This window comes from Pseudopipra pipra, chromosome Z (assembly GCF_036250125.1).
Source record: "Pseudopipra pipra isolate bDixPip1 chromosome Z, bDixPip1.hap1, whole genome shotgun sequence".
Classification (NCBI taxonomy): Eukaryota; Metazoa; Chordata; class Aves; order Passeriformes; family Pipridae; genus Pseudopipra; species Pseudopipra pipra.
In genome coordinates, this window is record NC_087581.1 from 19101883 (window position 1) to 19126948 (window position 25066).

Below are 25066 nucleotides of genomic sequence, written 5' to 3' on the forward strand. Positions count from 1 at the left end.
GTATGTAAGTTTACCTGCTAATAATGGTGTTGTACAGAACACATACTATTCTTTAAGGAAAAAATAGTTTAGATTCAATAAATTAGAAAACAATGAATCAATAAAATACCATTTCAAAGTAAGGTTCAGACCCCTTTGACATTGAGTACTTCTCTTCTGTAAGTGATGAGACTGTTGTGCCACCCCACAACTTTACAACTAGGTATAAACACTTTCTAGTGCCGAGTCTTTTAACTTGTACTTGCTGACAACTATTGACATAATAATGCCTCCTAAAAACTAAGCCAATACATATGACAACTAACAAAGTTTCTGTGCTCTGTTTCAGGTTAGAAACCTGGCTTCCACATTGCTTTCTCTCTGGCTGTTCATATTCATTGGTTCCACAGTTTAATTTTTGTCATTTTTTATAAGTGTTGTCCCCCACTCTCTTACCTCCTGTTTTTCTAGTGTTCACATATCCCTCAGATAGACAAAGTTCTGTTAGCCTCTGGTGTGGTAGGTTTTTCTGTGTGTTTGATTATATTAATATATCTTGGAAAAAGTTTCAGTTTTAATTCATCTTATTTTTGACATAGAATGATGACCTATATAGCTATATTTAAAATTTAAATTGAGATCTCTTCATGGGACACTTGTACAGTGTCAAGATTATCTTCTTGTTTCTCTTGGAAATGCCTGTGGTTATGCTCTAGTGTTCCAATTATCCTTTTTTGCAGCTGCCTAGTATCATTTCCCACGTGACTGTCTGATGTACTGGACAGTTCAGCTAGAAATGGCTGATGCCTACAAGGAAATCATACGTACTTGACTTGGCGCTATGTCATTTTGTCCTTTTCCTATTTTGTTTTAGTACTTAAAGTTGTACAGGTTTTTCCCTACAGTGTCCTGTTAAATCACTGTATAATCTGTGACATCAGGCAACTTAAACATTTTTCCAATCCTACAAGATTGCTATTAAAAGTATTGAAGAGGATTGTCCCACAATGCTTCTTTGAAAACTTCTGTTGGTAACATTCAGCCTGATGCTTGGGAAAGAAAACTTCTTATAATGCAGAATATATATCTGTGCAGCATTTTATTACATTTACCTTTATGCATTATTCTCACCTTCAAAATTTGTGCTAAAGCTTTGCATACTTTTAAAGTCAAGATTATTGAATCTTTTTTCCCCTTTTTATGAGTATTGCTGTCCTTCAGTTGTACTGGTTCAGACTCTTAGAGTTACTAAAAATCATCAGACTTTTGATTAAATATGCCTGTTCCTTTGGAATTCTCAGGTAATAAAGTGGGGTTTTTTCCTCCACTCCCAAATTCTGATTTGAATGCACTGATATTGGCACAGATCACATCTGCCTTTTTACCATGCACAGAAATCTGAGAATGATTATGCTTACCTAAGAAAACCATACCTGTTGTATCAAAATGTATCATGTATATTTACATTTAAGTACATGAATATATAGGCAGAGCATTCTAAACTTGAAACTCACTCCGTGCTCATTTTTGAGACAGGCTTTTAGAAGGGAAACATTATTTGCTGATGAGTGTTTAAGATAAGCAAGGATTTTATCTTCAGTGTCATTCTAAACACTCTTGAGAATGTTGTCTATAATGGGATATTGCTTCCAGAGGCTTTTTACTGTGATGTCACAATTAATTTACTTTAAATCTTCTTTCTCAACAATTTGCCAGTAGTATTTGCCGTAGTAGATGTTTTTAGTAGTATCTACTTTGAGATATCTTTTACATAAATGTACAGTGATAATTAAATTAGGGACTTAATTTAGTTACATATGTGTATGTAGATCTTTTGCTGAAAGTTTTGCACATGCAACCTGCTACAGGATCACTACATTTCAGTCCTCTTGCCTTTATAATTTAGTTACAATTTAAAATAAAAATATTCTGCTTTAGGAGAACTGCAAAGAAGGTGAAAAATAAGGAACATCTCCCTATGAAATATTTTTAGCTTTCCAAGGAATGACTGCTTGTTGAACAGCAAGTTTCTAAGTTTACCTGCTATATGTTTCTTTTATATGTTTTACAGATAGTATAGTTCTAAGAAATGAGATTTAAGGAGACTGTTGATCTTCTGGCAAGTTGTTCAGATAGAGATTTAATTTTTTTTAAAAGTTGAGCTGCAATTTAAAAGTAGGCTAAGTTGGTTACAATTAAAGAACAATACTGAAAAAGTAATCTTTAGACCATTATGGAAGGTGTACTTTCAGTTACTAATAATACCTGTTGCAGCTTTGTGCTTAGCTGCAAATATTTCTGTGGTGATGGGTTTTTCAAGTTCAGAAGTTAAATATTTCTGTAGAAGTATGACAAATCTTTGTGGCAGAATGGCACAGGTAATATATATTCTGCTATTATGACTTCTATTTTTCCTGTAGTTTAGGTGCCTGTGGTTCTCTGTATTTCTTGTCCAAATTAAATGGCAATTTTTCAAATCCATTATTGTAGTTCGGGTGTTTAGCATGGATTGATGTTGGATGCTTAGCACCAGCAGTTTAAAGGTTGGCTAGACTGAGTATTTGATGTGTGTTATTATTTTAAACTTGAATTAGCTCTTCCAGTCATAATGGAAGAAGTGCAAACTGCTTCAGTCCGATATTTCTAATCAGTTACTGCAAGAAAATTACTAGTTTAGACACAGCCTGTATCTCCTAACCAGAAGTTGAGAATGTTTCCCTAGAAACATAAGAAATTCACAATTTGTATCTTCAGTTTCTTAGGGTTAGCTGAAGAAAGATCAGTACATGTGTGGCACTTTGAGCCACATTAGAAATCTAAAATCCAATTTTTAGGCTTCTCCCACGCCTTCTCAACAATTTATCCTAACACCGGAGAGAAACTTTCAGGCCAGAGGCTTCTGTAGGGGAATGGGGAAGTATACATTTATTTACACAAATAAATACTATACAAACTAAAGGCAACTATATATATATATATATATATATATATATATATATATATATATATATTACATTACTATCAGTCAGTCCTTTCAAGCCCCTCCTTTAACTTTAGTCCAGGAGCAGCCTTTAAGGCTGATATGTAACACAGTCTTTTGCTGTGGGAGTGTTCTGGGCTCCTGAACACTCCCTCCTCACCAAGTTCCAGCAGTTGTTTGTTGTAGTCTCTCCTCCTCATGAAGTCCGAGAAGATAGCTTTGAGTCCTTGCTCTCCTGCTGCTGGTGATCTCTCCCTCTTCGGTGTCCCACCTCGGTTCGTAAGCTGCTGTAGTGTAGCTTAGTTTATCAAGTGTCCACATCCTGGAATCCTCATTCCTCCACATCAGTTCTCGGCTGCCCCCGGTCAGCTTCGGCAGGCAACTCTCGAGCTCTTGGCTCGTCTCCAATTTCACCTGGGACTCCTCTCCCGAGCACCGGGCCTACTTCCACGGCCCAGTCTGTTCGCTCAGCTTCAATTCTGAGCCCCTCCTCCACTTACAGTGGAGGGAAAGAAAAAGCTCCCCTCTACAGCTTCACTGCAGAAAAGGAGGGGGAAGAGAGGGCTTGGCTGCAAAGCCTGCCTCTCTCCTCTTACCTCAGGTGCTGTGAATCTCTTCCTTCACAGCACACACTCCAAATGCTGACTCTAACTCTAGCCAAAGGCTGAGTTGGGGGGTCGCAGGGCTCCCCTCTCCCCCCTGCAGAGGAAGAGAGGGAGCCCAGCCACCCCCTGGCCTTGTCCACCTACACGCAGCAGACACCAACAGCAAAACAACCAAGACAGAACTGCCAACCATTTCCGGTGCTGTGATATGTGATTTTGAGCAGAAGCGAACAACATGGACAGTGATTGGCTCTCCAGAGAACACTGCCCTGGCACCCAATCACCTCTGAGCCTCCCCAGCCTCTTGGGGGGGGGCGAATTTCAAACTATGACAACTTGAAACAAGGTGATAAAGCTATGAACCTTTCTGTCACCAAAGGCAGTCTTTCAGTTTGCAGAATTAGCTTATTACAGGTGTAGTACAGTCAATTCTGCTATTCTGTCAGTTCTGGATAAAGTCAGCAAAGTCTGTGTGTGCATATTTATAGTTTACATATGAATGGAGATTTGCTTCCACTGCATTCAGGAGAAATTTGACTGCATACAAATGTTGTGAAGAAAAACTACAAACTCTGTAGCTGTTTTCCCTGTCATCCAAGCAAAACACCAGCTGAAGCCTAATGCAGTGTTTGGCTCAGAAATCAGAGCCCAAAATGACCATTCACATCTGGGGGTTCTTCTGTTTTGTACCAGATTGGTATCTTAGGGTGCAGGTAAGGTAAGACAGCGAGGAAGTCCTTCCCACTTATGTCCTAGATGAACAGAGATGATATTATGATGAATGGGATTTATATTAGGGTACTCTTTCAGCACTGTTAGGATGGTTGTTGGGGGCTCTTTGTAAGTTGGAGGGAGGAGGTTGCCCTCCAGCAATTGCTACCAGATGGCAAGTACTGCTTGCAATGCTGGGGTACACTGACCTCTGCTCTGTTTCAAGGTGGTTCTTACATCTTAGGTTATTTCTGGGCATGGCTACTTTCAAACTAATCCAAAAATGAATGAATGTCTAGAGGAAAACTAGATACTGTTTTTAGCTTTTTATTTCTACTTTAAATATAGTTCTTACAACTTAGTAAAAATTAAGGGTTTTGTCTCCGTCCTTACAATGCACTAGTTAAGCACCTTCAGGAAAGACTGGTCTATTCACTAAGCTCCTTTCTGAGTCAGGGAGCTTAATGCCCTATTTTGTATTGTATGAGGGCTGTCATTGGGTCACATGTGGAACTCATTACAATTGTCATTACAATCCTGTCTGTGTTTAAACCAAACTCACTTTCTGTGTTTTGTTTAACAAGTATAATCTTGTCCCTGCTGTCCTGATACAGAAAAATTCACTGGGAATGGTACATTGCTTGTGTGTCAGGACTGCTTTGAACTTACCTTGGCCAAGCAGTTGAGTTTGGGATTTAGAGATCATTTATCTTGCAACCAAAGATTTACTGAAAGAAAGGTCAAACCATCTTCTAACAGAAATATCAAAATGGATTAAGAAGCTGACTAGAAAGAGAATATGGAAGGAAATCCAAAATAAATGTAAAGGTTGTTTTTAATCCGATGGAAGACCACAGGTATTCTTTTGATGAGGCTTTTTATATTAAATTGTTTAATACATTTTCAGTATTAGAAATTGAACATCTTAAATTGTGCAAAGTGATCCTGCCTTTCTGATGCTTCCTGTGTACTTCTATATATGATAACATATACCTGTAATTGATCCAATGAAGTGCTTCAAAATCTTTGGGATAAAGGAAAACAAATGTGTTCAAACAGGTTCAGAAAAGCTGGCAAGATCTAGTTTATTTGTTGCTTTACCAAAACCAAACCCCAGCAAATAAATGAATTTCAAATAACATGCAAATTTTTGCACAAAATGTATGTGTAATGTTAGAGAAAAAAAATTTCAAACTTGTAGATTTTTTTAAATTCAGTAGTATGATTAAGTTCAGAGATTGGTTTTGTCATAAAATACAGATTATCGTGATAATTCGTTATGTCTTTCTCTTACAGATTAACTAAACTTCAGATACTGGAACTTAGAGAAAACCAGTTAAAAATATTGCCAAAGTAAGTATAGTATAGTTTTAGAAATTCTTACAGCATTTGCTTTAACAGTAAATCCAATTGTACCTCTCTCGTAAAATCTGGTATCTTTCTAATCCGTGCCTTGTGGTTCTCACTTTTTTCATCAAACAAGCCCAGGCCGATGGTGATGCAGTTCCTCCTGTTTCTGTGAACAAGAGCAATGCTCTGAATTTTCCAGCTTTGACTCTGGAGCTCTGTGCAGTTTAACAAAGATATAAAAGGTCAATGAAAAGAGAAACAGATCCCAAAGATAGGATGTGAATAACCAGCTGTAGAATCATGAATTTGTTGTGGTGTACTGGAAGAAGGGTCTTCCTCTGGCAACAGAAATTGCTAGAGAGGTGTTGGTTTTGGTGGATGTAATAAGTTTTCGTGGAGGAAGACTTAACAATTGAATATTCACTCTCTCCAGCTTATATGCTAGGAGAGACTTGCATACAGTAGGCTGAATTGTGAATTTCCAGCCCTTCAAGTACAACAGCCAGCTTTCCTATGCTAATTATATGCATAAACATCACCAAGGAATATGTTCTCTTAGGATTCACTTTTTGCGTGCCTAGATACTATACGGCAGAGTCTGCGATATAAAGATGCCAGAACTTGTATCTGAAATGACATGTACAGCATCAGAAAGCGTGAATTTACATCTTCGAAGACTGAAGCATTCTGCTCATTCGTGCTCTCAATCCTCTTTGGCTCTTCATACTATCACTAATTTTCAGTTGAAAAAAACTAGAGGGCGTGTAGTTTGAGGGCGTGTAGTTTAAGGCCGTAGCTCTGTAAATGAAGTTACTCCCAACTGAGAAACAGTAGCTATAATTAAAGCTTACAGCTAATACAGATTTTGTTTATAAGATCACTATGACCTTAACTGCCATAATTAACACTAACAGCATGAATTACATGCAGAATGTTAAAAGTGTAGTTTACTCTTGTAGTGATAAGAGATTTTTAAACAAATTCTGTAATGTAGTTAAGCCAAACACACTTTCTGTTGAAGCTGCTGGGAATTTTTTTTGTTGACTTCAGTGTTTTCAAAGTTTCATCCTTGCTGGAAAACTAATCAGCAGCTATCATGAAGATGTCCTCTGCTTCACCTCCATAATGATCAACTGTACATGCTGAGCTGCCACCTTTATTATTCTGTTCTGGTACTCTAGTGGAACATGTTATACAGCTTTATACAGTGTATATATATATAAAATCCAAAGGAGTTTTTTTTTTGTCTAGTAAGATGGAGCAATACATGCTAATATTTTTGCTATAGAATACCACTGTCTTTTCATGTTTTCCTATGACTTTCACCTTCTTAATATTTTCATTCTTGCGGCAAATTCTTCCCTATTTGTAATGAGAAATGTATTGGGATAAATTTCTACAAAATCAAACTAGTCATCTTGCTGAGTAAAACACGCACATAATTTTTGGCACTAAAACGTGAAGCACTTGAAAGAATGTTAATCAAAATGGGTAATTAATGCCAACACATTAAATCAACCTTGCTTTATGCCAAATGCATCATTTTGCTTGGAGCTTATCTACAGCAGAGACTACAAAACTGGCAGCATTAAAATGCTAATGAGATAGATGAAAATATTTCTACTGAAAAGAGAGTAAAACCGTTACTATTTTAGAGGCATTTCTCTGGCAGGTAAATTGGGAAAATGGTCCAGTGGAAATATAGTAAGTTTATCTTTTTATTTTTTTAAGCTTCTGTGGCCTAATTGTCAATAAAAAGAGTAAGCTTTTTAGAAAGAAGGAAGTTATTTGAGAGTGTAATTACAGTGATTCAGAGCCCAATCTTGCTATCACACACACCTCTTGAATTGTATGCCCCTTGAAGTAAGCTATAGTGTTAACCTCAGTGAAGCTGTCTGTATGGGTCATCAAAATTTGAGACATAATTTAGACTACTAGATCCATTAATGTTGGGTTGTTTTGACAGCAAGTTTAATAATACGAATTATGAAAGAGACTTCCAGTTCATGAGAGGGCTTACATAGCACTGTGTCAAAGAAAGAAATGGGTATAACTCAGTGATGTAGTAAACGTTTGTTTCCACTTCCTTTGACATGGAATTTTCCTGCTGCCTTAACATTATTTGAAGCCTTGTTTGCCTTTTATCTGAAGGCATAGTTGGTCTGTAAACAATACAGAAAATCAAGGAGATACTAGTCAAAGAATAGCTGAAAGTGCTGTGGATTCTCCAGGCAGTGGGGAAAGGGAGGAATATTACTGAGACCTTCATCCTGCAAACACATTTGTGTATGTTTTATAGTTGAGTAGATGTGTTTGCCAGATTACAGATGTTTTGGCAAGGAAAAAAAGGGCCCCAAATCAATAATTTGTTATCCTGTCAGTGTTACATAACATTGGTTTGCATGGCGTGGTCTGTAAAGTTTTGAAAGCTGCAGAATGCTGTGTTAAATACTTAAAAGGAGTCTTCAGCAGTGCTTCTGTAAGACTCAAATTTGTTAGGAACATACGGCACTAAAGTTGATATTGGCATGGTCTCATAAAGCTTTGAGAGATTCAGCTTATGCAGTATTTCAGAGGGACTTGTATAATTTTTGTTAGAATTGGGAAAAGAATGTTAGCAGTTGACTAACAGCTTTCATCCTGTTCATTAGCTTCAGGAAATGTGAGAACTGTTTCCCAGAATCTTCTAGAAGGAGCATTTTCATGTTTTTGTTCTATCCTTCTCTGAGACAGTAGGAATGTGAATTAAAGACTTTTCTTTGAAGCCTGTGTATTCTATACAAAAAATGTACAAATAATGGCTTCTACTTTTCTCTTGGTCATGTGTTAACCTACTTATGCTAAATTCCTAGTTTTTCCCCAGTGTAATTATTATAATGTAATGAAAATCAAATTTATAGGCTAATGTTGAGTCTCCTTCTTGGAGATTATTTCATAAGTAGTATCAATAATCACATTAACTTAGTTTTGATAAATAAGGCATTTTTCTATATAATATTTTTGAACTGTGTACTCAGAGCAGCTGTAGAGCTTACTGTATTTGAAGAACTGAAGCTTTGCATAGCTGCATAGAGCATCTCGTGCTCATGTAGTTGTTTCTTATAGGTACTAGCGTTGATAGATATATTCTGATAATATAAAAGACTGTACCATTCAGAAGCTCTTTTATTTAATTTTTGCAGGATTCTATGGTATTTATCCAGTTGTAGTGTGTATGTAAAAGTTTTAGATATTACTTATTGTTCTATGGAAATCTGTTATTAAATAAATATGGAACATAATGTCATATGAGGGATTAATAGCCCCTTTGAAAATACTTCTAGGTAGAACTGCTGTTGACTGTGAAGTATGCAGTGTAGTCCACCATGTGCAGTGATCGATAATCTTTGGGGGGTCTCCAAAATAAGCTTAAATGGAGGAAAAACGTTTCATAACACAGCTTGAAATAATGGATTTTACTTTTATTTCAGTCATTGATTTAATCTCTGCTGTCAGTTAGCTTGAAGAGTATTGATGTGTCACAAAATCCAATTTAGTAATTTGATTTAATGTATGACAAGAGAAATAATTAGAGTTCCAGACCATATCACATGGAAGCAACTCTGTCAGCAGCTTGGAGAGGGAGAAGGGTGTTGTTGGTTACTGTGATTCAGTAGTGGCCTTTTATGTTTTAACTAATCATTAGGCAGTAGTCTTTCTTTGAGAGGAAAACATATCGTTAACCAGCCTTTGGCTGATGAAAGGACCTATTGAGACTGAAGGTGAAAAGCTGAACCACTTAAAAGAGATGCTTCACTGTGTTACTCTTTGTCATAAAAATTACTCTACTGGTCTTTAGTTGTTGTAAACTGATCTGTGGGTGAGTTGCAGTGCGCTCTTTGTGTGACAATCAACAGTTTCCACAATCATTAGTATGTGTCTGGTTGAATAGTTTGTGAAAAATTTACCTTATTCACGTATCATTCCAGTTAAAAAAAAAAATCCACTATGTAATACTGATTAAAATAATACATTTTTGTGAATACTGGAAGACTTGATGTAACTGATATTTTCTTAGATGTAATTCTTTTTTAATTCCCTTCCTCTGCAGAACCATGTCCAGACTGACTCAGTTGGAGAGACTGGACTTGGGAAGTAATGAATTCACAGAAGTGGTGAGTTTTTCATTAGTAACAGAGCTTTGCATCTTTTATAAATCTCTTTGTCCTTTGATCTGTTTTTAATAAATATGAAAATGTAAACATCAACTTAAGAATTCTGCTACTGAGCAAGTATTATGTATACCTTATGCTACTTTATGTAGCCTGTTATAAAATTATAAGTATGAATACGTATTTCCATTTTAAAATATAAGTCTGTCATATAGTGTGGTTACTGTACTGATAAATAATTAATAGTAATATGTGAATTATAAACAGAATTGTTTCCCTTATAATGAGTTCTAGACACTTACTGGTTATCATGTATTTAATGTTACAAGTTCTGTGCATAACCCATTTTTATTATTGTGCACAGACTATTTAGACCCAAGAGACACTGTGTTAATTTTAAGTTTGAATATTGTTCAAAGCAGGATTTACAGTTGAGGTGCTTAGATTTTTCTTTCAGCATGCAATGACTTTTTTCCTATTCTTGATCTCACAGACAGGTATATCTTGTATTTAGAGTTACTTAATATCTGCTTCTGCTTCCCTGGGTAAAGAAATCGAAATAGAAGTATTGTGAAATGTGCTGACCTGTAATACAGTGAAGTCAAGCCTTTGTGGGCCAGTAGTAGAACATGCAAAGCTGAACACTTGCCTAGTGGTGTGGTCTGGCAGATAGGGCACTGTGTTTAAGGAGTTGTTCATTAGTATTGTTACACTTCTAGGCATTACCATTACTGCCATATTCTCATCACGGGGTGTTCAGGCCCACATTAAGCCATAACAGCCAGGAACTAAGCATAAGCTGTAAAGTTACCTGTTTGGCTACATTTTTGGCTGTTTGCTTTGTCTCTGCCAGCCTTTTAGCTACAAGAGCCAACTATTGGTAACTTACTTCACTAAGATCTTACAGTAAAAGCACAAAAAGGTTGTTGGTTACTGTGATTCAGTAGTGGCCTTTTCTGTTTTAACTAATCATTAGGGTTGTTTTGGATAAACATCTCTCTGAATGGTAGTCTTTAGTGAGGCATTTCTCTTGGAAAATGAGTTATTAGGAGTCAGGATTGCAACTTATGCAGGAATCCTGTAGTTAGCATTTAGCTGAACCTGGTGTAGTTCCTATGGTGCAGTTGTAATGGAAACACAATTCTGCACTTCACTTTGTGAATGGAGTGTTTTGCTTGCATCATGGAGATGTACCCTTTTTTGATAGAAAAATCAAAATTGTTTCCATTTTTCCCACATGAAAAAATCACAGGGATTTTTGAAAAACAGGTTTTCTGAGTTAGTGGAACTTAAGGGTTTTTAGACCTTCTCTATGAAGGAAGAAATGATACACATAATATGTACTTATTGTTGTCTCTATTGAAAAATAATACTTTCTAACAAAAAGAGAAAAATAGATGAAAAAAAGAGGAAAAAAAAAAAGAAAAAAGAAAAAAAGGAGGAAAACCCCACAACATAAACCCTTTCTGTAAAGATTATTTAGTGCTATGATAAAGTTCTTAAGAGGTTTTTTGTATATCTGATATGTATTTGCATTTCAAAAGTGAATTATCTGGGTTTGCTTTGACCCATTGAAAAAAAATGTGTATAACAGCAATAGTAAGACATTATGAAACTTTCAAGAGATGAATTATTGGAGTTGTTTTTGCTGTTCACAATTTTTTTTGGTAAGTTTGTTTTCAAAATTACTTTTCTTTACAGCCTGAAGTACTTGAACAACTGAGTGGGTTAAAGGAATTTTGGATGGATGGTAATAGACTAACACTTATTCCAGGGGTAAGTTCTTTTACTATGTTAAATATTTACTATTTCAAATTACAGTGGTATTTGCTTTGTCAGTGATCATGTATGTTGAAGTTGCTATGCAGTTTTAATGTTACTTGAAGCGAAAAGGCAAAATGACACTTAAATGCTTAACTAGTCCACTTAGAAATTATAACTGATTATGAGGGCTGGGTTCGTGGCTTTTTTTTTTTTAAATTCTTTGAAAGTTACATACTTCTCATCTAAAATTAGGTTCCAATTAAGGAAAAGGGGTTGACTGGTCCTTCCAAAAAGGGATTATTTGGTGTTAGCAATCAGGAATTTACATGATAAATATGTTGAGTGAATTTTTAATGGTCATGAGTTTAAAGCAAGCAGTGCCAATTTTGGTGCCATGTAAACAGGGAGCATTGCCAGTTCCTGAGAAAATGTTCTGTTGACTTTGTCTGGGTTTGGAATGTCTCTCAGGATTACATGTGGTTCAGGCTGACCTATCATTACAGTACTTGAGAACCTTTGCTTATGTGTAGTCAACTGGGAAATGAGTATTTGAAAAAGGCTTGTTTTCAGCCTTAAAATCACCAGCAGTCTTGAGATGTGCAGCCTTGTTGCCTGATCAGTAGTCTTCTCTATTGTTTTTCCTTACTTCAGCTAACTCATTCTTGAAGAGTTGAGTGCTTTGATTGTAGAATACAAAGTGAACATGTGTATTTTATGGTAAAATAAAACTGTATTTCTGAAAGTGATTTCATCTTCTCCATGAATATTTTAGTAGAGTAGTATACCCGGATCTTTAAGCTTATGCTTGGTTCATATGGAATCTCAAACAAGCTGATATTTTGGCTTTTTTCTTTCAGTTTAGTACAATTAGGGATTCATCATTTTTGGTTTTGAGGTTAAGTAGGATGCGGTTTTACACAAAAGATAAATAAACACTAAGAGTCTTTACTGGAGCATAATGATGTCTTTACATTATCTGTCTCTGAAATCTGTTCTAAAGCTTCAGTTACTTGATTCATGTTATGGACATGCAGTGTTACTGTGATGTGTGTGTAAAAACAGTTGTATTTATCTGCACAAACTACTTCATTATAAATCTTGGACATTTTGCATAAAAACATATTTCAGCACTATAAGTTTTTTCCTCAGGCAGTAGAGACAGTTTGTCAGAACTGCTGGATTTTTTGTTTTGAATGTGCGCTTTGTGGAATGCATTATTTTCTCTTGTTTTAGTTCATAGGCACTTTGAAACAATTGACCTACTTGGATGTTTCTAAAAACAACATTGAAGTAGTTGAAGAAGGTATTTCAGGTTGTGAAAGCCTGCAAGACCTGCTGTTATCCAGTAATTCACTTCAGCAACTGCCAGAGTCTATTGGTTTGTATTTTCAGTTAATTCATGTTCTTAAAAGCCTATAGTTCAGAACAGAACACTTGAGACTAGAAAAATGACGGTTTAGAACTGTTTCAAATGATGAAAAGTGCCAGTTTTTGATCAAGCTGTACTGTGTGGCTGAATAATAGCTTATAATTGTTTTGGAGCATTCTTGACTTTTTACAGTAGTTTGTAAATGGATGAGAAACTGCTGTCTGTCTGTATCAGAAGAAAACCAGTATTTTTTCCTCCTTGCCAGCCCTCACCCCTCCTTCCCCACACACTCCAATGGCCAACACATTGTAAAGTGGCAAACTAGTTCTGTAAGCTCATCTACTTGTTTCCTTAGGAATACAACAGTATAGGCATGCCAGGGAATAGAGAAGATGTGGTTGCTTGGCCATAGTGTGTTTTTTTCCCTCATTAAGTAATAATTAAAACTCAGCTTAATGAACTCAAATGTCCTTTTTGATTTACTTGTTCCTATTATAACAGGTTCCCTGAAGAAGGTGACAACACTTAAAATTGATGAAAACCAGTTGATTTATTTGCCAGACTCCATAGGAGGGTAGGTATTTCACCAAAATAAAAATTTGAATTGCCTTTCTGAACACTTTTCTGTAACAGTGGCTCCTGTTTTTCTATAACTACTTGATTTAATTTCTTCTACCTATTATGTCTTAATAAAATTGAAGGCAAGTGCTTTCATGTCTTAGTTCTACTTTGTAGCATGTATGTTCTATTATTTAATACCAAAAGACGTATGCTCCTCATGTAATGCAGCCACCAATCTATAAAAGAAAAATTGAATGTGAAAGAGTACAAGAGGCAGTTGGCTGCCTGAAACTGTTTTTTGACAGTAACATGGTTGTGGTAGATATTGCAAATGATTGAACTACTGTCAAAAATCTTGTAAAAAGTAAATCTGAACACACAGGAGAATTTTCACCTGTTAGTCAGCAGGGTTTTTTTTAATATATATTTTGGTGTTCAGAAATTAAATTAAAAACTTGCAAATAATGACAGAAATAATTGGTTCAGAATTAAGTGCTGTACAAATGTACAATTTGTTCCAATTTCTTTTCATCTATTATAATTAATGTAGGTTTTGTTGTCAGAGTTTACAAAATATTGCATCACTGCCAGATTATTAGGTTCACTGTCTCTAACTCTTGAAATTCTTTGCTTGTTCAGAAACTGCACTCAATTCCAATTTGACTATGGTCTGTCCCATTCTGAATGTTTCAGAACCTTAACCAGCATGTTGTCATGTAGAACACAAACATTTGATGTTGTTGACCTCCCTGTTTTCATTGAATGGTCTCTTTTGAGGACAGTGTAAAGGAGATTTTAAAAAAAACCACAATCAATCAACAAACAAAAAAAACTACCCCAAAATACATTTTAGGCAATCAGTAAAGAATTTTTCTTGGATTTTAACTCCCTCAGGTTTATTTTAACTATGTTTGAGATTAATAATTAATAGTGATGTTCACTTCCTGTAAATTTTAAGTATTCAATTAATATTGGTTTAATTAATCTGTATAGACCAGTAATTTTTTTTTTTTTTTTAGGTTAATATCAGTAGAAGAACTGGACTGTAGTTTCAATGAGATTGAAACATTGCCTTCATCTGTTGGGCAGCTCTCTAATATAAGAACTTTTGCTGCAGATCATAACTTTTTAACACAGCTGCCATCAGAGGTATGTATGTAATTACAAAACTGTAAAATGACTGTTTTAATGTATTTTACACTATATAGTCTGTACAGCTTGTGAAAAACAAGTTAAAATAGGTATTGAGCGGTTTTTCTTTGTGCGTGTTATTAAAAGAGGATGTATACAAATGTACAAGTTTTCAAGTAATGAAATTCTGATTCTGTTTTTTAAACAAGTAGAAATTCATTGCTTGAGTATTGAAATGAAAAGGTAAAGAATAAATTAATTATACTTCACAGGCCAAATAGCTTTAAAACTAATTGTTTTAAAACAATAAAATTTGCATATTTGTATTATAAAGAGGAATTAATTCTTTCTTTTTTTTCAGATTGGAAACTGGAAGCATGTAACGGTGTTGTTTCTGCATTCTAATAAGCTTGAATTTCTCCCTGAAGAAATGGGTGATATGCAGAAATTAAAAGTCATCAATTTGAGTGATAATAGGTTTGTGAATGCTTTTATTCAAGTAGAATTTGTATAAAATGCAATGTAGAGGGATTGTTACAAATACATTATGCTGTCTTTCCTTAACTCACACACAGCTTAGATATTTAATGTATTATTGTTGTATTCTGGATCTTGCAGTTCCATGGTATTAAGCTGTCTTTATTTAATGACTTGGCACACACATTGAAGTGCAGGTTCAACACATTCCTGATTGTTAGCATATGTTTTTCTGGGGAATTAGTTTGGTTATTTTCATAAAGTTTTTGATTCTTAAAATTCACTAGCTTTCTCTATTGCAAATGGAACACCCAACAGTATCACAGTATAGCGTCAGACACTTTGCTGTTCTGGGGAAGAGGGAAAAGAGTTGTGTTTTATTAGAGCTGATCATTAAAAATGGACAAAATGTTTAGCTTCAGGGAATTGCTAGTTTATAGAATTGAAATATACTTGAAGAGAGAAATCTCACGGAGCTCTCGCACCTGTTCTGTCAACCCAGCTTCTTTGTACTCCATGTGGAGCTTGATTATCCATTAATTCCAGAGCTTCCATTATCCAGGGCAGCCCCTTCCCAACACGTGCCTTGGAGAAAAACTTATTTTCAGGTGTAGTACTTTTTTCCTTCATTGGCATGCATGAATATTGGCAGATAAAATGCTGAGGATTCAGATTTATTAATTGACATTAAATGTCTTCAAAATTGTATTCAAGACACTCAGCTGAGTTAAATTCAAGTTACAATGTCAGTTCTCTTTTTTTAAGCTAAAAAAAAGCTGCTTTTTTTGCTAAACTGGGTAGAAATAAGTTTTTCTCATTTGCTTGGGATTTTTTTAATTTCAGTTATAGCTTTGAATCTAAACTACATGCTGTAGCCTTTCAACTCTCAATAGTTAATAATTTAACTTTATATGTAAATGTCCTTTTAAAACATTTTGCAAGCTGATGCAGGATTGTTTAGCAGTCTTAACAGTATGGCTAAATGTACTTACATAAATTCTGGTTGTAATTTACAGACTGAAGAATTTACCATTTACCTTTACAAAACTGCAACAGCTCACTGCTATGTGGCTATCAGACAATCAGGTAAATTTTTTTTAAATTAAAAATAGATGATTGTTGACTTCATGCCTAATGGAATTGACAAGCACAGAGCCATCTGTTAAATAATGAGACCTAGTACTGTGTATGTGGATATCCTGACATAAGTGTGTTGGTTCTCCTGAAGTAAACAACACTGAGCCTACCTGTCTCTGGAGACTCATACTTTTGGCAAAGCGCTGTGCTGTGAGAAAACGCAATTTAGCAGTGTTTTTCTCAATTCAGGCTTGTTTACACAGAGGAGTTAGTGATGATAAGCTTGTACTTGAACGTGTACATGCTGGTGCTTTCACAGCTATACCAGCAGGTAAATTCAGCATGCCTTTATTGAGCTAGGTTTCTTGCCACACCTTTGAACAGCATGACTGTCCAAGTTTCAGGCTACTGAGCAGTAACTCATGCACTTGTAGCTTGTATTCTTCCTTTATGTTAAAGCCCTGTGCGCTGTGCTGATTTTCTGAATGGCGCCAAGGTGTACAGGGCTGTCAGAAATTTGCAAGCCTCAGATGTGCACTTTTACTAACATAGTAATTTCAGGAATCCTCTGCCCTTTTCTGTAAGGCGTGGAGGATGTTCCATCTAGTATTAGTGTGAAAAAACAAGTCCAAAATTTTTGGTTTTATATGAATTGTCTGCAGGTTTAAATGGCCAAATATATCTGTGCATTCCAGATCAGCCTGCTTTGGGATATTAGTAAATCCCAACAGGAAACTAGGTTACTTTTTGAATATCCAGTGTTTACTTTTCACTAAAGCTGTTACTGAGTTTCAGTCCTCAGTCAAAGCCAGTCATCAGTCAGACACGTTAATAGCTTCATTTGGTGAAAATTATTCAGAGGAGAAAAAGTTTAATACAAGGCAGAGCAGTCTTCAAAGTCATGGCACAGGCATGCTCTGTGATATGCAGATCATATTTACTTTTTTGTATATATTCTTGTAATATATCCTTCTTTCCTTTACTTTCTAGTCTAAACCACTTATCCCTCTTCAAAAAGAAGCTGACCCTGACACACAGAAAACAGTGCTTACTAATTACATGTTCCCTCAGCAACCAAGGACTGAGGATGGTAAGGATTTCAGAAATACCCTCCTAGTGCCTTCTAATGCATGTGCAATACCTGTAATAGAATGTGGGAATTATAAATTTGGAGATTCAGTGAAGATCAAGATTTTCCTGAAAATCAAACAGATTTTCACTCTGTTTGAACTTTTTTTTCCTCAGGTGCCAGTGTTTCTTTCTGTAGACAAGGGCTGCTTGTTTGGCTTAAGCTGACAGAATACCTGCCTCTGAGGTTGTTATTCCAAATGGAAGGTTTAAAGTTCACTAGACAGTTTTTCAAAATTTAAAAATTCAATTTTTGTAAAATTCTCTATCAGTTTGTTTGTTTTTTTTTTTTTTTGGTCAGGAAGCTTTAGTGATAATGAAGTCTATTAGAATATTTTCAGATGTGTTAAAATTGCAACTTTGCCCTAAAAATGAAGAATAGCTAATATTCCATTGCACTTACAGAGCCCTAAAATTAAGTATTTTTCTATTTCAGATATAAAATTATTAATATGAACAGTCTTAGTATTGCTATTGAAGGATATACATCTGCCGGGGTGGTAGTGGCAGATTTATTAGACTTTTTGCATGCATTAGTGGAACATGGCTGATGTAACACAGAGACATTGTAGAGTAAGAGGAAGTAGGTACCTAAAAGACTTTTTTAATCTCTTGTAAAATTAAGCAAGAAATACTTGTTTGTAAAGCCTCTGGCAGTTGTATAATATAACTTCTGCAAAATCTTGCCTTTACCTTAAGTCTTAGATTCTTAGATTTTTTTTTTTTTCAGGGTTAGTAATAATGCAGATTTTTGTCACTAAGTCATTCTTACTCTTCATTTTTAAATTTTCATCTAATGAAATCAAGTGAATGTTCTTACATGTGCTTAATGAGACCAATTCACTGAAGTTAGGCTATATAAATCTATACAAGTATAATTGACATTTTTAGATATATACACACACATACATAATTTCATATTTGTATATAGAATAAAAATATACTTCTCAGCAGAGTTCTGAAAGTGTGTTAAGACTAGTATGCAGCTGGGTATATGATTTTTTTTTCAGATAGGGATTTCACTACTGTAAAAGTACAGCCCAGTTCATAAAGCAGTGGCAGTGCAGTTAGTCTTCAATTAATGATGCTGCTGCTCTTTAAAGAATACATACAAAACCACACCAATCCATCCAAGAGAAAGGACTATTTTTTTATTTTGCATAGTATATCCTATTCTTATAAGAGCTTCTTCTTTTTTTTTTTTTTTTTTTTTTTAGTTATGTTCATGTCTGATAATGAAAGTTTCAATCCATCTCTGTGGGAGGAACAGCGGAAACAGCGTGCTCAGGTGGCATTTGAGTGTGATGAAGACAAAGATGAGAGAGAGGCACCACCCCGGGTTAGTAGTAAATTTATTTTTGAGTACTTGTTGCTTCCCTCCCTCTTACTTCCACCCCTTAATCTCATCCTTTTCCTTACTTTATCTGTAGGTTTCACTCTGCTGAATAAATCAAATATTTATTTATTAGTTAAGAGTACCTAGCAGGATGAAACATCATAGTCTGGATTTTTTTTTGTTTGCTTTTAGTTTGAGTGTTTCTTGGACAGATCATTTTAAGCAGGGCATAAGGGAAGAGCTCTCAGCTGATCTCTGCCAATGTATGGCCGAACTGGGAGGCTACCTGATTGAGGTGCTGTGGAGAACGATAGTGGGGAGACAGTGATTAATCCTGATTTTATTTTTTTTAAGTGAATTACAGCTGTGATAATCCTTGCTTGCAATCAGTGGACGCACTGGGGGGAGGAGTAGTGAAATTAATTCATAATCTTCCTGGGTTTTATAAACCGAAGTCTGCATCAATGCAGGTAGACTTGAATAGTGAAGTGGAGATCCTGGATTGTTCGGTGGTTCATCCTAGGTTATTATTTGTTTTAAAGTTTATGTTTTTGTTACAGCATTTAATTAAATGTAGAACATTATTGCCTTTTGTTACACAGGAGGGCAATCTGAAGAGATACCCAACTCCATATCCTGATGAACTGAAGAATATGGTAAAAACAGTCCAGACAATTGTACACAGACTAAAGGATGAAGAATCTACAGAAGATATTGCCAAGGAGTCAAAACGAGAAGGCCAGACAGTTTCTGTAAAAGATGTGGGAGTAAAGGTTAGATACAATACTATTTTCTGGTTTTGCAAGAACTTCCAAAGATCTTATTGATTCTTTTTAATCCTCTTCTCCCTCCCCTCTAATGCTTTAGCAAGAAAAATTGTCAGATTACAGAACACAATTTACCTCTTCTCCACCCAAGGAAGTCTGTAATAAACATCTGGTGTGTAGTAGCAATTTTCCTCCTACACTAAGAACAAGGAAAGCGACTTGATTCTCAGGCAAATACAAAACTATGGGTATGTTAAGGAGCTGACTTCTTCAGTTTCTGGAGGAATGGCATCTTTGTCATTCTCTGATCCTCTTTTCTCTGATAGACTTCACAGTGAAATTTGGGATAATCTCTAAGGATCTTGCTGCTGCTCTCATGACTGAAGGTTTTATATGATAAGTTGGGAAGGCAATATGAGCAAGCTGGGAAAGGTGTCAGGAGTCTGTAAGAGGCTGATGCAGTGTGATAGGTGATAGGACTACTGTTTGGTGCTGACACAGAATCATTGTAGATATTGGCCATTTGGGGTATTTTTGTTTAACTGGAAATTTAATGGTACAAATGGACAAAAGTAAGAAGAAGAGTCAAACTGATTGACAAAGGGTTGGGTAGTCTGTGGAGACTGCCTTGGTAGTCTGTGGAGATTTCTCAGCATTTCATACCTGGTGCATTCCATACTGTATAATGTCAGAGCTCAGATTTTTTTCATATTTTCCATATTTTCCCAAAATACATAATGTTGACTCTAAATATCGTATGTTATTGAAAACCTTTCAGGTTATTTTTTCTGCTAATGTTCTTAATTCTGTAGACTTCAGAAATCGGTTCAATAAAGAACAAAGTAGATGAGAGAAAACAATATTCAGCAGGAAGCTCTGTGCAGAAGCCTAGTGAACCAGAAACTGAGCACAGCACTGCAAATTCACAGATAACTGCACTTGTTAAAACCTTGCAGAATACGAAAATCATTGTCAACCATGAAGACATGCTTCAGGTATGGCATTGCAATGAGCATTATAGCATTCAAAAAAGTTCATAATGAAAGATACATGCATTTAAAGAAAAAGAAAGTAAACTGAATTAAGGGTTGATCTGAACTGTGAAAAGACTCATACTTTGATAGAATTCTTCAGTTATTGCTTGATTGTCAGTACTTCATTAAATAATCAGTTTTAATTGTCACTGAAAAGAGAAAATATCCAATTAGTGGGAGCAATAAAAGACCTTGTATATCCAAATGACAAGGCACATGCATTTCAAATGAAATGCGGAATGTGGGTTTAAAAATATTTATTCCTCTGTGCTTATTAGTGAGCTGACAAAAATATTACTTGGAATGTATTTGCTTCTTATAGTGAGAGATTTTAAACTTAGGAACTCTGTACATCTCTCTCACAAACACAGTGTATTCATTTATTTAGAAAATTTGAGATTGATGACAAATTTTGGAACTTGTCATTTAATCAGTTCCCAGCCTGTAAAATACTTTTTCATAGTTTCACAAGCAGATTAGGTTTTTGCCTGTGTTGTGTAAGCAGCGGAACACACGTGTCATACTTTTGCTGAAGAGACCTGGTGACAGGCAGTTGTGGCTGTTGCTGGCTACTTCCACACTAGGACATTCCTGCTTCTATTTACTTTCTGAAAGTACTGGCTTTGACATTTTTCTTTAATTTAAAAACATAATTTCAGAAGATCAGGGTGTTTGTCTAATGATAGTGACAGCAATTCTTTGTAGATGACTGTATGCCACTAAGTAAATGAGGCCGGGATGGATAGTGAATTCCTTACTTCCCTGTACTAACCTGCTGGTAACTCTGTTGCAGAATCCAGTTATCTAAACTTTGCATGGGTGTAAGTTTCCCGTTTCAACATTGAATACGCTTGTATGTCACATCCAAGAGGAAGGGCAATGTGGTAGATGCAGTGAAGGGTTGGTTGTTCCAACTGCAGATAAAAGCAGATGGATTTTTAGTTTTTATTTTTAATGAAGACTACCATAGCTTGTTTGCTACCTCGCAGTCAGGTTTGTCCTGCAGTCCCAAGAACTGACCAGGTAATTAGTATCATGGGAAGGTGGTGCTCCAGTAGGTTCCATGCATTAAGTGTTATAAAACAGTAAGAAAAAGTGAATATTGGCAGACTGGAACTTGCAACATGGATTTTGTAGCATTTGTAGTAGGAAGCATGTTTACTAAAAAGAAATTTCCACTTTAGGGAAAGAAGGTTTGCTGGGGCTTTTCTTCAAAATGTTACTGGAAACAATTGTTTTTTGAAGATGATCAAATATAGGGCTGGCAGTAGCGTACTGAACCAGTTGCATGGCTGCTTTTGTGGCAGCTTTGTCTGTTAATCTCTTTTATAAGTGTACTGAGCTCCATCTTATGTTTCAGAACTAGTGATTTCTAGCTTAAATGTATTCAGCACTGCTTTATTCCTCTGCTGTTGTTCTTGAAGTTAAATAACTTCTTTTCCTTTTGGAGTTTACCCCCAGTGAGCTACCCTTGCTCTTTTTTTTGCAATACTAGGCAAGTCAAGCTCATTGTCTTTTCTGACAGCATAGCTCTTCATTCCTAAAATTGTTTTGGTCACACTACTCTATAGATGTTTCAGTTTGAGATCATCTTTGCAAGACCAATACCCAGCTAATCAGTCTGCATTGTTTGCTGGTTCAGTGATCACTTTGTGACTTGGACTTAACTGGAAGTTCTCTCTAATGGGAATGAAGGCTACATCTGCTTGCTTGAAGTAGTTTTTGCAGCTAAAGTTACCTGTTTGATTGTCATCCCATGGAATTTAGCAGTGACAATGTGCTGCTTCTTAAAGATAATTCAGTTGACTTGCACTACAGATGCACTACAAAGCTATGTTATACCTATGCTGTGTGGCTTGTTTATCTTTTTCCTCCTTATTGTTCGTTGAGTGATAGTCTAGATAGCATTTACTTCACCTTTAAGCTGCTCTTTAAAATACATAGCATAAAGCTCTTTTTCCTTTAGCAGGAGTCAGAAGAACTCTCCTCTGATGAAGAGATGAAAATGGCAGAAATGCGACCACCACTGATAGAAACCTCCATAAACCAACCAAAAGTGGTAGCTCTTAGCAATACCAAGAAAGGTAAAATACCATAAAAAGCACTGGAAGTGTTGTGTGCTTCTGATAATTTTGGCTAATTTTTAAAAGTGGCTAATTTTTTGAATGAAATTATGTAAAAGTAGGCTTAATTTGTATGTTTTAAAAGAAAGATGATTAATTCTCTATTTAAACAGTGAAGGCAGGAAAAAAATCTGCAATCTTATGCTTGAGTGCACAATAGAGAAAGCTGTTTTGACATCCTAATTTTCTGGATTCTTGTTACCAGTTTAAAAGCAGAAGGGAAGAGGAGATGTATGTGTTTTGGGAGACTGTGAGCTTGAACACAATCTGGAAGTGCTTAAGAAAAGATTGCAGAAAGTGGTATTTATATTGGAAAAATTCTATATTTCCTGCTCCTCCCAGATTTTGTGAATTGTTGCTGTTATAGGCACCTCCTATACTGCTATTATAGGCAGCAGTATTTGTTTAAATTTCTTAGAGAAGATGTGCTCTCTTCCTAAGGTTTATTCTTAAACTTCTCTTTTGGCAATTCTTTCTCCAGAGTTATTTTACTCTTTCATTTTTCTTTGTTCCTCTAATATGAAACTTCAGAATATTTTCTTTTGTTAACTAAGTTTTATATTCTCTGAAATTTAATTTTGGTCTGGGTAACCATTTCTTTAAGACTAAGAAATGACCCAGGATTCAGAGAAAACATGATTTAAAAATTGTATAGCAAATAGTATTTTACTTTGTATAATATCCTAGTCCAGTACTTTCCAGAGCAAAAGGCTTTTCTGCCCGTTAGATGTAAAAAGGTGAGATTTAGTGAGGAAAACCACATGGAGATAGCAGGACTTTTCTGCTGAGGATCACACACAGAGGAAAAGGTTGATGTTTTTTGATGCTGTCTTTGGGGGTTCATGTCTGACTGAAGAAGCAGGTCAAAACTTCTTTCTTGTCTCTGAAGACAGACATTAGTTCTGCTAAATTCATGCATTTGGCTCCTGTAACTGTGTCTTGAAGCAAAAATTTAAACTTATTTGTTTCTACACTCATGTCAGAATCACGGCTAGCTTGAATTCCCACAGAGGAATTATTTTTATATGGATTTAGTATGTAACTATGCATACATTATGCAAGAATCAATGTGCACAGGGGTAAATTAGTCAGAAAGTGTTGTCCTAAGTGATCTGCAAAGCATGGGGATGCACCGGATTCCAAATCGGCAAAGAACATTTTCCATTCCTGGTTTTTTACATTTACAAAAGAAATTTAGAGCTTATCTAGTGATCTAGGAGTTCCACAGTACTTGAACTAATAAACAGCAATTTGACAATGATACAATGTTCAAAATCAGGAACTGTGTACACTTTCAAAATTCTTCAGTGTATTTCATTTTCTTAGGGGCTCATGTAATTCAGAACTTTGAAATCATTGTAAAAGCAGAAATATGATTTGATATATATTTTGAGGAAATATTCAATAATGTAGCACCATCTTATGCCAAGGAAACTGGGAATAAAGCAGCAACTTACATTTAATTAACACGTAAGGGCTGTTTACATTGAGCCAAATACTTAAAAAATAGGAACTATTGCCAACAGTAGAGATTAACTTTGCAAAGGTGTTAGCTTACAATTTAGTTTCTGGTAGTAGGAATTACTGAACAAGAGGCAATTTCTAAATGCCATACATACACAGATGAAATGGCTATTAATAAAATGTATGTGTCTAACTAAATTGGCAAATTTTTATTTCAGATGATTCAAAAGATACTGATTCCTTATCAGATGAAGCTACCCACAATAGCAACCAGAATAACAGCAACTGTTCCTCTCCTTCTCGAATGTCAGATTCTGTTTCCTTAAATACCGACAGTAGCCAAGATATTTCTCTCTGTTCTCCTGACAAAGAAACACATGCAGGTTTTTTATCCAAGATCAGGTTTGTAAGACACTGTACACCACTAAGCAAATACAACAGAAAATTGTTACTCAGTATTTCATATCATGTGTACATTTCTTTAATTCATTAATTTATAATTCATGAAGGAATTTCAATTTTAATGTTTTGAAATAAGGTTGATAATTTTAAGGTTAATAAGGGTCTTGTAAAAAAAATAATTCGGAGACTAACTTTAGTATACAATACATGGTTTCCATCTTTTTAATAATGGTTCCCATCTTTTTAATAATAGGGTGTAATAATTTTATCTATTTAATTTTTTATCCCTGTAAAACACTTCAATATACCATTTTAAAAGCTCAGTGGTTTTACCTGCTTGATTTTGTACATCAAGTTGATTGCTAATAGAGCTATTAAAGGCTTTTAGAAACTTACAAAGAATGTAATTACAAGTTGTCACTCTTCTAGAGGTTTTGGTCAGAAAGTGCCATTTTTTAAAAGATTGCCAGTTTTGTCCAGTATTGTCATGGAAATTAAAAGAAATTGATTAAGAAAAGTGACTTATTGTCACTTTGTACTTCTTGACACTTCTAAACTGTTTTTAATAACTGCTGTTGAATTTAAATGAATTTTTGAAATCAGATGACACAAACGTTGCTGAAATGAGTCCTCTCTAAAACGTATTTCTGCAACGGT

The 25066-nt window shown here is 35.4% G+C and overlaps 1 protein-coding gene across 7 annotated transcripts in view; it reads left to right on the top strand.

Annotated features, from left to right (window-relative positions):
- The window catches only part of ERBIN (erbb2 interacting protein), a 110444-nt gene that overhangs the window by 68105 nt on the left and 17273 nt on the right, over nucleotides 1-25066 (top strand). For 3 of the 7 annotated variants that reach the window (XM_064641896.1, XM_064641898.1, XM_064641895.1), the window contains 14 exons: nucleotides 5572-5628; nucleotides 9716-9779; nucleotides 11478-11552; nucleotides 12774-12918; nucleotides 13411-13483; nucleotides 14490-14619; nucleotides 14963-15078; nucleotides 16095-16164; nucleotides 17146-17245; nucleotides 18501-18622; nucleotides 19222-19392; nucleotides 20199-20381; nucleotides 22387-22504; nucleotides 24226-24409. In XM_064641896.1, coding sequence (XP_064497966.1) covers nucleotides 5572-5628; nucleotides 9716-9779; nucleotides 11478-11552; nucleotides 12774-12918; nucleotides 13411-13483; nucleotides 14490-14619; nucleotides 14963-15078; nucleotides 16095-16164; nucleotides 17146-17245; nucleotides 18501-18622; nucleotides 19222-19392; nucleotides 20199-20381; nucleotides 22387-22504; nucleotides 24226-24409 — 1608 coding nt within the window. The remainder of the gene's footprint in view (nucleotides 1-5571; nucleotides 5629-9715; nucleotides 9780-11477; nucleotides 11553-12773; nucleotides 12919-13410; nucleotides 13484-14489; nucleotides 14620-14962; nucleotides 15079-16094; nucleotides 16165-17145; nucleotides 17246-18500; nucleotides 18623-19221; nucleotides 19393-20198; nucleotides 20382-22386; nucleotides 22505-24225; nucleotides 24410-25066) is intronic. The other 4 variants (XM_064641897.1, XM_064641899.1, XM_064641900.1 and 1 more) reach the window with 3 other exon arrangements.